This window comes from Chionomys nivalis, chromosome 4, assembly GCF_950005125.1.
Source record: "Chionomys nivalis chromosome 4, mChiNiv1.1, whole genome shotgun sequence".
In the NCBI taxonomy this organism is placed as follows: domain Eukaryota; kingdom Metazoa; phylum Chordata; class Mammalia; order Rodentia; family Cricetidae; genus Chionomys; species Chionomys nivalis.
The window spans coordinates 19,613,558-19,627,775 of NC_080089.1; the positions used below are offsets into that span (position 1 = coordinate 19,613,558).

General features: G+C 36.5%; 1 protein-coding gene across 1 annotated transcript; it reads left to right on the plus strand.

Moving 5' to 3' along the window:
• Positions 1-12,685: 12,685 nt before the first annotated feature.
• On the plus strand, positions 12,686-13,651 carry LOC130872676 (olfactory receptor 867-like). Its single transcript, XM_057766851.1, has one exon. The coding sequence runs from the start codon at positions 12,686-12,688 to the stop codon at positions 13,649-13,651; it is 966 nt and encodes a 321-aa protein (XP_057622834.1).
• Positions 13,652-14,218: the final 567 nt, after the last annotated feature.

Sequence of the window (14,218 nt, forward strand, 5' to 3'; positions counted from 1 at the left end):
CAAAACCTTTGAACTTCAGCCGGGCAGTGGTGGTGCACACTTTTAATCCCAGCACTCGGGAGGCAGAGGGAGGTGGATCTCCGTGAGTTTGAGGCAAGCCTGGTCTACAAGAGCTAGTTCCAGAACAGGAACCAAAAAGCTACGAAGAAACCCTGTCTCGAAAAATCAAAAAAAAAAAATCTTTGAACTTCCTATTTAAAAGCAAACAAAACAACAAAGTAATTGAGGAAAAAATTTCATATGCCAATTACTTTATAATGCATAAAGAAGCTTCTCTGACAAGGAGTGAGAGATTCATTTGTCTGTGGATATAGCAAGAAATCAGTATGAACTGTTTTAAGATATCAGGTTCAATTAAGTTCTTCCCTTGGAAGTATGCCCTATCCTCAGGGCATATCAGGAATTCATTAAAACTCATGGAGTAGGCCTTAGGTTTTACTAAAATGTGGTTGGCTACTATCATATCAGTGCTATTGCACCAATAAGCATTTTTTCAGGCTACTTGTATTGTAGCTTGCAGATCTCTCAGCTGGATGAAGTTGACGATTACCCCCACCCCCAAATAACATGAATATCACATTCCAGAAGTATGAAAGCTGGAGTTATCAAGGTCTGTCACATCACATTGAGAAAGGACCAAAGCCCTCTCACCCCGTATCTAGGCTGAGCAATGTATCCCTCCACAGGGAATGGAATCCAGAAAGCCAGTTCATGCATTAGGGATAAATAGTGGTCCCACTGCCAATGGCCCCACAAATTGTCCAAGCCACAAATCTGTCACCCATATTCAAAGGGCCTAGTTTCATTTTATGCAGGTTCCCCAACTGTCAGTCCAGAGTCAGTGAACTACCACTACCTTGGGTCAGCTATTTCTGTGGTTATCCCCATCATGGTCTTGATTCCTTTGCTTATATTATTGCTCCTCCCTCTCTATTTCTGAACTCCAGAAGCTTGAACCAGTGCTTAGCTGTGGTTCTCTGCATCTGTTTCCATCATTTATACTATGAAGGTTCTATGATAACAGTTAAGGTAGTCGTCGATCTGATTGCAGGGGAAGGGCAGTTCAGGCACCCTCTTCACTATTGTTTATTGCCTTAGATGGGGTCTTCCTTGTAGATTCCTGGGAATTTGCCTAGTTCCTGGTTTCAGAATAACCCCATAATGACTCCCTTAATCAAGATATCTCTTTCCTTGCTCTCACCTCTTTTTCCTTCTTCCAACTCAACCAGGAGATTCCTCTTGTTCTCCTTCAACTCCCCTTCTTATCTTGCTCCTCTCCTTCCACCCTGCTCACTGGCCACCACACTTCCAATTTACTTCTATGCCAGTCATTCAAGGCTACTTCCCACTTTCTCTTCAGTGAGGTTCAGTGTTGCTGAATTTATGTTGAGGTATTTGAACCATTTAGACTTGAGTTTTGTGCATGGGGATAGATATGGGTATATTTGCATTCTTCTCCATGTCAACATCCACTTATGCCAGTACCATTTGTTGAAGCACCAAGTTCCCAGCCCTGAGTGTGTGCACACTTGGCTGTGAAATTGATGCCCAGAGCCTGTTTGTGAGGCATGTGATCTGTCTAGTGACCTTATGTCCTGGCCACAGGCCAGGGAAGGCATCTAAGGTTCTTTGAACCTTGCTTCAGAAACCCTGAATGTTCTTCAACCCCTGAATTTGCCCCACAAACAAGAAGCAATTTGATGAAAACTATGCCCAAATTTTCAAAAGGGTTGTTTACAAATGTTTATTTTCATTTCAAAAGGGTTGAGTATAAATGATTAATTGTCAAAGTCAATTTCTAAAACAGTGAAAAATCTGCTTTTGGCAACACCAATTATTTAGAGAGTTTGATTGACATTGAAGAAACTTTTTATGGAATTTTCTTTCAATGTGACAAGGCTAGCCATCTGGGCAAGAGACTACTCTTGGTTGGATTTCTTAATGGCATGCTTGTATGAACTGGACATGCAGAACCCACAAAAAAGTGAATGCTGAACTTTCCCAAAACAGGATGATCATTTAGGGTTCCTCCTTCACAAAGAAACTGCTAGACATTCTATAGTACACACAAAAAAAGGGACCAACAAACTGTCAATATAGGAGAAAAGGTCTTTCAAATTCCCTACTTCATGGAAAAGTCTGCCAGATACTATGGCCCTTTGGGCTAAAGATTAATGCCCCAAAGTTGCAGAAGAACTTTGGGTGACTATACAGGCAGTGAGATATATTTGTCAATTCTAGAGTTTTGGAAGTTGCTTACAATGCACTTCCTGTTTACTTTGATGATATTCTGGGGTCTTTGATGATGCTGAAGACAATGTTTCAGGCCAATAGTTTAGCCAACTAAAGTCAGATGGAAAAATCCAAACAAAGATATAGAGAGAAAGTAAACAGAGTCAATGAGATGCCATGTAACTGCTGAAGTAGACAGGCACCAGAACCTTACTAGTAGACCACAACCTCGTGATGATATATTGATTAAGTGAAAGGGTTGAGTTAAGATGTAAGAGCTAGCTAGAAATATGCCTGAACCATTGACCAGTATTGTAATTAATATAGTTTCTGTGTGATTATTTAGGTCTGGTTGACAGGGAAATGAACATACAGTCACTGTTTACAATGCTTTCTTTTTTCCATTGTATAATTTTAGATCTTTTGTTAAAAATATACGTTCATAGGTGTAGAAATTAATATCAGGGTCTTCAATTTGATTCTGTTGGTCCACCTGTCTGTTTTTCTGCCAATAGAAAGCTGTTTTTATTATTATAGCTCTTCAGTAGAGTTTGAAGGGGGGGATGGTGGTGCTCCTACAAGTTCCTTTATTGAACAGGACTGTTTTGGCTCTTCTGGGTTTTTTTCCATATGAAGTTGAGTATTATTCTTTAAAGAAGTATGAAGAACTGTCCTGGGATTTTGATGGGCATTGCATTGATTCTGGATCTTACCAAAAGATTGCAATCTTTTGGTAAGATGGCCATTTAACTATGTTGATCCTAGCTATTCAAGAGTATGGGAGATCTTTCCATTTTTTGATATCTTCTTCAATTTTTTTTCAAAGAATTAAAATTTTGTCAAACAGATCTTTCACGTATTTGTTTAGAGTTATACCGAGCTATTTCATGTTGCTTGTTGTTATTGAGAATGATGATGATTCTTTGATTTCTTTCTCAGCATGTTTACCAACTGTCCATAGGATGGCTACTTTTTTAAATTGGTCTTGTATCCTGACACATTACTATAGGTGTTTATCAGCTTTAGAACTCCTCAGGTAGAATTTTTAGGGATACTTAAATATACTAGCATATAAAATGCAAAGAGCAAAAGTCTGACTTCTTTCTTTCTACTTTGTATCCTCTTTATTTTCTTTTGTTTCTTATTGTTGCACTAGCTAGAACTTCGAATAATATATTGAGAATAGTTATATAGAGAGTAGACACCCTTGTCTGGTTTGTGATTTCAGTAGAATCACTTTGAGTTTCTCTCCATTTGTTTTGATGTTGGCTGTTGGCTTGTTATATATTGCCTTTATTATGTTTAGATATGTGTCTTATATCCCTGCTTTCTCTAAAACCTTTATCATGAAGGAATATTGGATTTTGTCAAAGGTTTTTCTGTATCAAATGAGATGATCATATGTTTTTTTTTCTTTCCATTTTTATATGGTGGATTACACTGACAGATTTTTATATGATGAGCCATCCCTGCATCTCTGGGTTGAAGCCTACTTGATAATAGTAGATGATTTTTCTGATATGTTCTTTGATTTGTTTTGGCAGTATTTTATTGAGTATTTTTGCATCAATGTTTATCAGTGAGGTTGGTCTGTAATTCTCTTTTTAGTAATGTCTTTCTGTGGTTAAATTTTAATACAGCTTCAATTTGCTCTTATGTAATGGTTAATAAGAGACAAGCACCCAGCAAGCAAATGTTAAATGTTGAATATAGTGACAATTATTTTTCCTGGCTTTTAAGCATCCATCTGGAAGCCATGTAGAATATGAGCATAAGAAAGAGAGATTGAGGTTCCGGAATATCCATCAGAGGGGTGAGTGTGTTATTGACCAGCGGCAGAAGCTCTGAAATGGAGCACAGACATTCCCCGACCCCCTTAACTCCCTGGTCATTCTGCAGGGGTTGATCCCCTCTGCTACGGTCTCTCTCTTCTTAACCAATCCCAGCTTGCACCGAGGAACCCCCTCCATTCTTCCTCCCTTCCTCAGGGCCATAAGATCCCCCCAGCTCAGCATGTTTGTGCACTGGGACAGGGTGGTGAGTGCAGTTCAGTGGGCAGGAGTTCCTTTGTTTCAATAGCCTGACAGCAGCAAGGTAGGCCTTTTGTCAGCGAGGTCCCTGGCCAGCAAGGGAACCTGATCCTGTACCAGAAGGTCCATCGGATAGCATTTGAAGGAAGAGATGGGCAGGTGCCAAGGCAAGAATTCCTCCATCAATCTGAAAAACAACATGAAAACACCAGAACCCAGCGATCTTACAACAGAAGGACTTAAACAACCTAATTCATAAGAAGTGGAAAAAATGGCATTATGAAAGCGATAGAGTCCTTTAAACAGGATGTGAAAAACTCCCTTATAGAAATGGATGAGAGGTATAACAAAAAGTTTGAAGAAATGAGTAAATTCGTAAATGATACCCTGGAAAACCAAGAAAAAACAATCAAATAGGTAACGGAAACAGTTCAAGAACTGAAAACTGAAATGGAGGCAAGGAAGAAAACACAAACCAAGGGGCGGCTGGATATAGAAAATCTAGGTAAATGAACAGAGTCCACAGAAACAAGCATAACCAATAGAATACAAGAGATAGAAGAAAGAATCTCAGATGCTGAAGACACCATAGAGAAAATAAATACACTAATCAAAGAAAACAGCAAATCCAACAAATTCTCATCACAAAACATTAAGGAAATATGGGACACAATAAAAAGACCAAACCTAAGAATAATAAGGGTAGAAGAAGGAGAAGAATTACAGCTCAAAGGCACAGAAAATATATTTATCAAAATTATGGAAGAAAACTTTCCCAACCTAAAAAAAGATATTCCTATGAAGGTTCAAGAAGCATACAGAACACTGAACAGACTGGATCAAAAAACAAAAAAAAAAAATCCCCTTGCCATATAATAGTCAAAACACAAAACATACAGATTAAAGAAAGAATATTAAGAGCTGCAAAGGAAAAAGGTCAAGTTACTTATAAAAGTAAACGTATCAGACTTACACCGGACTTTTCTATGGAATCCATGAAAGCCAGAAGGTCCTGGATAGAGGTACTACAGAAACTAAGAGACCATGGATGCAAGCCCAGACTACTATACCCAGCCAAGCTTTCATTCACTATCAATGGAGAAAACAAAATATTCCAGGATAAGTACAAATTTAAACAATATGTACTTACAAATCCAGCCTTAGAGAAAGTAATAGAAGGAAAATCACAACCCAAGGAATCCAACATTGCCAATACTGCCTACAATAACTCAGGCATCTAGCGACCCTTCACCAGCACAACTCAAAGAAGGGAAACACACATACTCTACTACGGAAAAAAATTAATAATAATTTTTTATTATTATTATAACCACTGGTCATTAATATCACTTAATATCAATGGACTGAATTCACCAATAAAAAGGTACAGGCTAAGACATTGGATACGAAAACAGGATCCAACAAACTGCTGTTTACAAGAAACACACCTCAACCACAAAGACAGACATCTACTCAGAGTAAAGTGTTGGGAAAAGGTTTTTCAAGCAAATGGACCTAGGAAACAAGTGGGTGTGGCCATACTAATTTCTAACAAAGTTGACTTCAAACTAAAATCAATCAGAAGAGATGGAGATGGATGTTTTATACTCATAACAGGAACAATTCATCAGGATGAAGCCTCAGTCCTGAATATCTATGCCCCTAATATAAAAGCACCCACTTATGTAAAAGAAACATTACTAGAACTCAAGGCAAACATCAAACCACACAAACTAATAGTAGGAGACTTCAACACACCTCTCTCACAAAGGGACAGGTCAACCAGACAGAAACCTAACAGAGAAATAAGAGAATTAATGGAGGTAATGAATCAAATGGACTTAACAAACATCTATAGAACATTCCACCCAAATAGGAAAGAATATACATTCTTCTCTGCAGCTCATGGAACCTTGTCGAAAATTAACCACATACTCAGTAACAAAGCAAATTTCCACAGATAAAAAAAAATATTAGTAATGACCTGTGTACTATCAGATCACCATGGATTAAAGATAGAATTCAACAACAATGCTAGCCACAGAAAGCCTACAAACTCATGGAAACTGAACAGTCAACTACTGAACCACACCTGGGTCTAGGAAGAAATAAAGAAAGAAATTAAAGTCTTCCTTGAATTCAATGAAAATAAAGAGACAACATACTCAAACCTATGGGACATGATGAAAGCAGTGCTCAGAGGAAAGTTCATAGCACTAAGTGCCCACTTAAAGAAAATGGAGAAAGCACACATTGGAGACTTAACAGCACACCTGAAAGCTCTAGAAAAAAAAAAAGCAGACTCACCCATGAGGAGTAGAAGACTGGAAATAATCAAACTGAGGGCTGAAATCAACAAAATAGAAACAGAGAAAACAATCCAAAGAATCAATGAAACCAAAAGCTGGTTCTTGGAGAAAATCAACAAGATCAACAAACCCCTATCCAAACATAATCAAACGACAGAGAGAGAACATGCAAATAAATAAGGTCAGAAATGAAAAGGGGGACATAACCACAGACACAGAGGACATTCAGAGAATCATTAGATCTTACTACAAAAGCCTGTATGCCACAAAATTGGAAAATGTAAAAGAAATGAACATTTTTTTTTAGATAAGTACCATATACCAAAGTTAAATCAAGATGAAGTGAACAGGGTTCTCAGGCTGTAGAGTTTTCCATAATATTACCAAAGTAAACAGGAAGTGTATTGTAAGCAACTTCCAAAGTTCTTGAACTTACAGAGACATCTTGGTGAACCCAAAGTTCTTTTGTAATGATAGGGCATCCATCTTCAGCCTACAATCCCATAGTATCTTTCAGACTTTTCCATGAAGCAGGAAATTTGAAGATCTGACCTGTTTTATAATAGCAAAGATCATCAGTTGCTTTTTTCTTTGTCCTGCAGAATGTCGTGCAGTTTCTTCTATGAAGCGAGAACCCTGAAGGACAATTTAATTTTTAGTCAAGTTTGGAAGTCATTTCTGTGGATCCTACAAATTCAGTTTAGACAGCATACCATCAAGAAGTCCAGGCAACAGCAGTTTTGTGCCCAAATGGCTAACAAACTCCATAAGGGAACTCCTCAATGCCAATCTTCCTTTTGAAGTAATTTATGCTTCCAAAAACAGACATGCCACACCATTGAAAAAAGTCTCAGTTCTTACATAGTTTAAATGCCATATTCTGTAGGTCTTTGAAGTGTTGAAGATTAACTACCATGAAAATTATAACTTCACATCAGTTGATGGCAAAAGATTAGATGGAACAGCAGGACAGCTTGTCAAATCAAATGAGTTAAGCATAGAATAAAAGGTATTGTGTGCTACTTCTATAAGTAGAAGATGAGAAAGGGGGATTATATGAATACAGAGCAGAAAGAACTATGGAAGTCAGACTTACAGGTCAGAGTGATGGATATGGATACAATAGGATAGGGTGTACACATAAGCAAAGCAAGATTTGTGTGTTAATACAGAAAACACTTCTTTCACCTCAAAGGTTATAAGAGAAAGTTTATTTTTGATTCAACTATGAAAAACCATGGATTAGTAACACAGGTTTATAATACCTCAAATACCATTTAATATTTTAACAGTTTCATAAACGTCTTATAGTACAGAAGCAAATCTACTCATAAAAAATAAATCAAGATGCTTTCAAATATACTGGTAAAATTATAATGTAGGTGGTTACAGCAAAAAGGTGACTCTGTCTTAGGCCTCTGATATTGCCAAAAATTATTTTGAACTTTTAATAGAAGCTAAGGATCTATTTGTTCATTTGAAAAGGATTACTCTGATAAGCACATGCATGTTAGATTACACCCAGTGGTGGGTTGTAAATTCTATTTAGGAAGCAAAGACAGCCCAACATAATTTGATTTGGGGATTACAAAAGGCCTACTCTTCACAATCATTTATATGCTAATCATTCTTGTAAAACTTTTAATGTTGGTGCAGCTTCATTTGGGAACTTGAGCTAAAGGCTAGCATAAAAATATAAAAGTGAAGATTATCAATATGTAACATTGAAATCTATCAATAATCATAATATCAAAAAAAATTTAGAAATCCATGGAGAAAAGGGATTCCTTGAACACTGTTCTCATTTGTTTGTGTGTTTGTTTGTTTTTAGAGACAGGGTTTCTCTGTGTAGCCCTGATTGTCCTGGACCACACACTCTGTAAACCAGGCTGGCCTGGAACTCAGAGATCCACCTGCCTCTGCCTCCTGAGTGCTGGGATTAAAGGCATGTGCTACCATTCCTAGACTAACCACTATATTTGGAATTGTAAATAAAAAAGGAAAACAACAAATAAATACCAAATTACCATACTATCTAATGATCTATTTGGTACAAGCCAAAAAAAAATAATATACCAGAGAAGTGTATGTGTGTGTATGTGTTGGTGTGTGTGCGTATGCTTGTGTGTGTGTGTTGAAATAAACCAAACACAGTAAGAAAAATCCCACATGATCTTACTGATATTTGAAATTAGTCCAATTTGCCCTAGAAAAGTAGATGATGGAATTATCAGTAGTCTGGAAAGTTTGAGCATCATATTAGATGAACCCATGTCAAAGATTAAAAAATGATACTTAAGTGAGAGGAATACAAAATAGTTTGAACACCAGAGTAAATGATGATATATTCCTAAAATATGGCTCATATGAAATATTCTCATATAAAGTAATAATTTTAAGTATATGTTAATTCTCAGTTTAATTTATTTAATTCTCAGTAAATTGTTCCCATACATCATACTTAATGGACAATATAAGTAAGATATTATCTATCAAGTTAAATAATAAGATTGAAAAACAAAACATAGAATATTTTAATACAAATAGTGCCATTTTTCTTTGTAATAGAATAATATAATATTTGACAATTTTGGGAATATTGTTAGAAAAGACTTGCTAATGTTTGTCATGGATTGATTTTTGTAGAACTGACATTTTCTTTGGGTTAAAGTATGATTTTTAAGCCGGGCGGTGGTGGCGCACGCCTTTAATCCCAGCACTCGGGAGGCAGAGGCAGGTGGATCTCTGTGAGTTCGAGACCAGCCTGGTCTACAGAGCTAGTTCCAGGACAGGCTCCAAAGCCACAGAGAAACCCTGTCTCGAAAAACCAAAAAAAAAAAAAAAAAAAAAAAAAAAGTATGATTTTTAATTAAACCTAAATAAAGAGCTCTTTCTTGCAGAAAAAAAATCAGTCTCCTTTTGTGATTAACTACACACACACAAAACTCACTAGCAATTTTCAACCTTCCTTTGTACCCCAAGAGAACTCAATAGTTTGGGGAGTGTAAAGACAACAGATAATTTAACTAATGAGGAACTTTGAGAATCCAAACCCTGGGACATATGAAAGTTTCATAATGCCCCTTCTTCTTAGCTCTCTATCTCTGACCTCTGTACTGTGAAAACTCAGCTGATCTTTCTGTAAGCAGATGGTTGAGAAGAAACAGGTGCAGTAATGACCACTGGAAGAGCTGGTGTGCACCAATCAAGGCTTGTGGGGTAGGCATGGAATGCAGAGAGGAGGCTAGATCCTTAGAAGAATGCAAACTGAAAAGTGCTTATCTAGTCTGTTATTATAAAGAGCCTGTACTTCAAAGACACTTCAGTTTTCAATGAGTCCCTTTTACAGATATTAATCTGTTTCAGTCTTAGCAATATTGGTTATTTTTCCAGTGTCACTTTCTAAATAGTATCTATATATTCTCCATTTCTTTATGTGATTTGGTTTTTTTATTTTTTTAATTTATTTATTAAAAATTTCCATTTCCTCCCCTCCTCCCATTTTCCTCCCACTCTCACCCCTCCCCTCCTCTCTCTTATTCCTAAGAGAAGTCAGGGTGCCATGCCCTGTGGGAAGTCCAAGGCCTTCCCCCCTCCATGCAGATCTAGGAAGGTGTGTATCCAAACAAACTAAGTTCCCAAAAGGCCAGTATATGCAGTAGAATCAAAACCCAGTGCCATTATCATTGGATTCTCAATCAGCCCTCATTTTCAGCCACATTCAGAGAGTCCAGTCTGATCACATCCTCGTTCAGTCCCAGTCCAGCTGGCCTTGGTGAGCTCGCATTAGATCAGTTGCACTATCTCATTGGGTGGATGCACTCTTCACAGTCGTGACTTCCTTGCTCATGTTCTTCCTCCTTCTGCTCTTCATCTGGACCTTGGCAGCTCAGTCCAGTGCTCCAACGTGATTCTCTGTCTCTATCTCCATCCATTGCCAGATGAAGGTTCTATGGTGATATGCAAGATATTCATCCGTGTGGCTATGGGATAAGGCCAGTTCAGGCACCCTCTCCTTTTCTGCCCAAGGAGAATCTGGTAAGACTTCCTTTCCCAGTTTCATACTCTGAAACTATTCAAGATCCAATGTTAAGATTATGATTTCCTGTTCATCTCTTTAAAAAATGTTAATGTACTTTAGTTTAAATTCACTATACTTCCATTTAGGTATAGAAAATATTGGAAGATTCCCCTTTTTTATGTATTACTCAATGTTTATTTTACTTCAAATATTTATATTTATTCAAGTTCTGTTGGGATCAGCTGACTCATCAAAAAGAACCTGAATAAGGATGTAATGATTAAGAAAGAGACAAAGAACTGAAGATAGAGGGAGGGCTCCCGGTGAATACTGCAGCAGTCCTGAATTTATTTCTTATAGCCCTCTTATACCCAAAGCAAAAGGGGGTGGCAAAATGTTTCCTTATCATGGTTCTAAGAGCAAGCAAGCATAACAACCTCCTTAATACTCAGAATATCCAGCAACTACTCCTTTGATCAAACACCCTGTTATTTGGCCTTGAGAAGAAAGAACAAACTTGAACTCTGACCTCCATTCAGGCTGGAATGGAGTCACTGTGGGCTCCCACAAGCTCCTAAAGTTTAATAATCAAAATCTAATTCCTTCAAAATACAAATTATGGAACAGAACTGTCAGGATTTCAGACTAACAAATAATTGAATCAGTCAATGTTACAGTGACAAAGAAAACACAGAAGACAATATGTGAACCTCATACCTTGTCCTTGAGGCCCTCATCTCCTGCTTCTTATTTCACAAGCCAAATGCCAGACTGCCACCTCATAGAGAAATTATATACTAGTCTCTTGAGCTTGAATACTTCTCTCCATTTCTTTTTGGCCTTTTGGTCTTTTCCCAAATGTTTCTATTTCAGGGAAGATATTATAATCCACTCTTTCACTCTCACAGGATAAACTATTTTATTACTTTTCAGGTATTTTTTCCAAAGTCAAATAACATTCCTAGGCATTCATAATGCTAACACTTTCTTTCATGGAAAATTTAGTAACTTATATAAGTTAAAAAAAACTGTCTTTTACTTTTCTTTTATGAATTGGCTTATATTATCTTTCAATATCTGTAATCAGATTAACCAATTTAATTTTTGACCTTTAGTGCTCCTGATTTTACAATAACATATTCCTATTCCTCCTTATGGACAAGTAAGAACATATGAGAATGCACTCCCCCTGCTTATTCTAGTGATAGTGTGCTTTCTTGTTTCCTTTTCTCATCTCTAGAGACCACTGCTCTTTTCTTTTTCCACAGACATTCACTTGGAAGCAAGTGTTCAAAAGAAGGAGTTGTGGGAAACCTCACTAATTCATAGTAGTTCATTATTTTCAAAGAGGAAACACCCCTGTTGTATTTATATCATAAACAAATCATCAATTCCTGCCTCTCCAGAGAATACCTTTTGGGTATTCTCAATGATAGTTATGCATGAGAAATTTAAGAAGTCACATAATTTCTCAAGACTACATAGATGTCAGTGGATGAATCAAAATTATGTTAAAGAAATATGACAAAAATTTTAACTTCTAAATCATTGTTCAATATTTACTTTTGAAATTTTGTTATGCACCCAAAATTATTATCATAATAGAGCAGATTTATATTAGTAATAATAATATAAAACTGACAACTGACATTTTCAAAATATACTGCTCACAAGACATTTTTAAACAACAAGCATAATAATAGCAACCATCATGAGGTTAGAAAACAATCATGGGCTCAGAACGACGAAGTCATGAAGATTATAGAGGTAAATACTTGTTCTATTAAAAGAAATAAATTACTGCAATTATAAAGGTAAAATACCAAGAAAACGTCAAGTGTTTGTAGGGTTCAACAATTTATATAGAAAATTTCAGTAATGGCAGTTTTAGAAGTTGAAGAAGAGAGATATTTGAGTAAATAAAAAAAGAATGATTACATATATTTACAAATGGTTACAAAAAATCACTTGATTAAGTAAATGAGAGTTGTTGTCATTATGAATGATATGCTCCCCCAGGTTATTTTGTGACTTGTCAGTAGCTATTAGTCGAAAACTCTCCTTATCTCATCTCTAACAGAAACAAAAGTTAAATGGAAACAGAGAACGACACACTGATGCCAGAATTTCTCATTGTGGGCCTCTCAGATAATCCTGAACTGCAGCCCATTCTCCTTGGACTGTTCCTGTCCATATACCTGGTCACAGTGCTTGGGAACCTCCTCATCATCCTGGCTGTCACTTCTAGCTCCCACCTCCACACTCCCATGTACTTCTTCCTCTCCAACTTGTCTTTTATTGACATCTGTTTCGTCTCAACTACAATACCAAAGATGCTAGTGAACATGCATTCACAGAGAAAAGGCATCTCTTACAGAGAATGCCTTACACAGGTATATTTTTTTACTATTTTAGTTGGAATGGATAATTTTTTACTTACTTTAATGGCCTATGATCGCTTTGTAGCTATCTGTCATCCCCTCCACTACACTGTTATCATGAGTCCTTGTGTATGTACCCTTCTGGTCCTGATACTTTGGATCATCATGTTCTGGGTCTCCCTGATTCTTATTCTATTGACGAATGAATTAAACTTCTCCAGAGGAACTGAAATTCCACATTTCTTCTGTGAACTGGCACAAGTTATCAAAGTAGCCAACTCTGATATTCATGTCATTAATGTCTTTATGTATGTGCTGACTTCACTATTAGGTGTGATTCCTATGATAGGAATCTTTATGTCTTATTCACAGATTATCTCATCCTTGTTAAGGATGTCCTCTACTGTGAGTAAGTACAAAGCCTTTTCCACCTGTGGGTCTCACCTCTGTGTGGTCTCCTTGTTCTATGGGTCAGGACTTGCAGTTTACTTCAGCTCCTCTGTTTCTCATTCTCAGAGAAGAATGATTGCCTCATTGATGTATACTGTGATCAGTCCCATGCTGAACCCATTCATATATTGCCTGAGAAACAAGGATGTGAAGGATGCTCTTGGAGAACTTGTCAATAGAGTTGCCTCTTGTCCATCCATACTGAGAACTCTAAGACAAATTTTATGAACATACCTATCCTGGGTGCTCTTTTTCTATCATACACCACATGCCTAATTTACACTATTTAGAAATTATTTTTAAATTTTCATATTTGTAATTTTAACAGAAATTACTTTAATTCCCTAGGCATGCTAATTAAAGATTGTAATTGTGCTTTTGGGATTTTTATGTAAAATGTTGTGAATTATGACTCATGAATTCGTATGAGTTCATCCTAAATCATTTTTAGAGGGTTATTTTTCTTTACCTTAATTTGATAGTATTCTTGTTTTCCCTAAAGGAAAAATGAAAATGCTCACATCAACACTATTCTCATATGAGTTCTTTTACTATCATTCAACATATGTGATTTCATTCTGAAAACATTGTTGTATTGTTTTTTCATTTTTAAATTTTTTTATTTTTGAGATTATAGCTTAATAACATTCTTTATTTTATTTTTCCCTCCAAAATCTCCCATATACCTCCCTTTATCCTTCAAATTCATGGTCTCTTTATTAACTAATATTAGTACTGCAGGCATATACATATATGTATATACATATGTATTCCTTATTATAATAATTTCAGGAT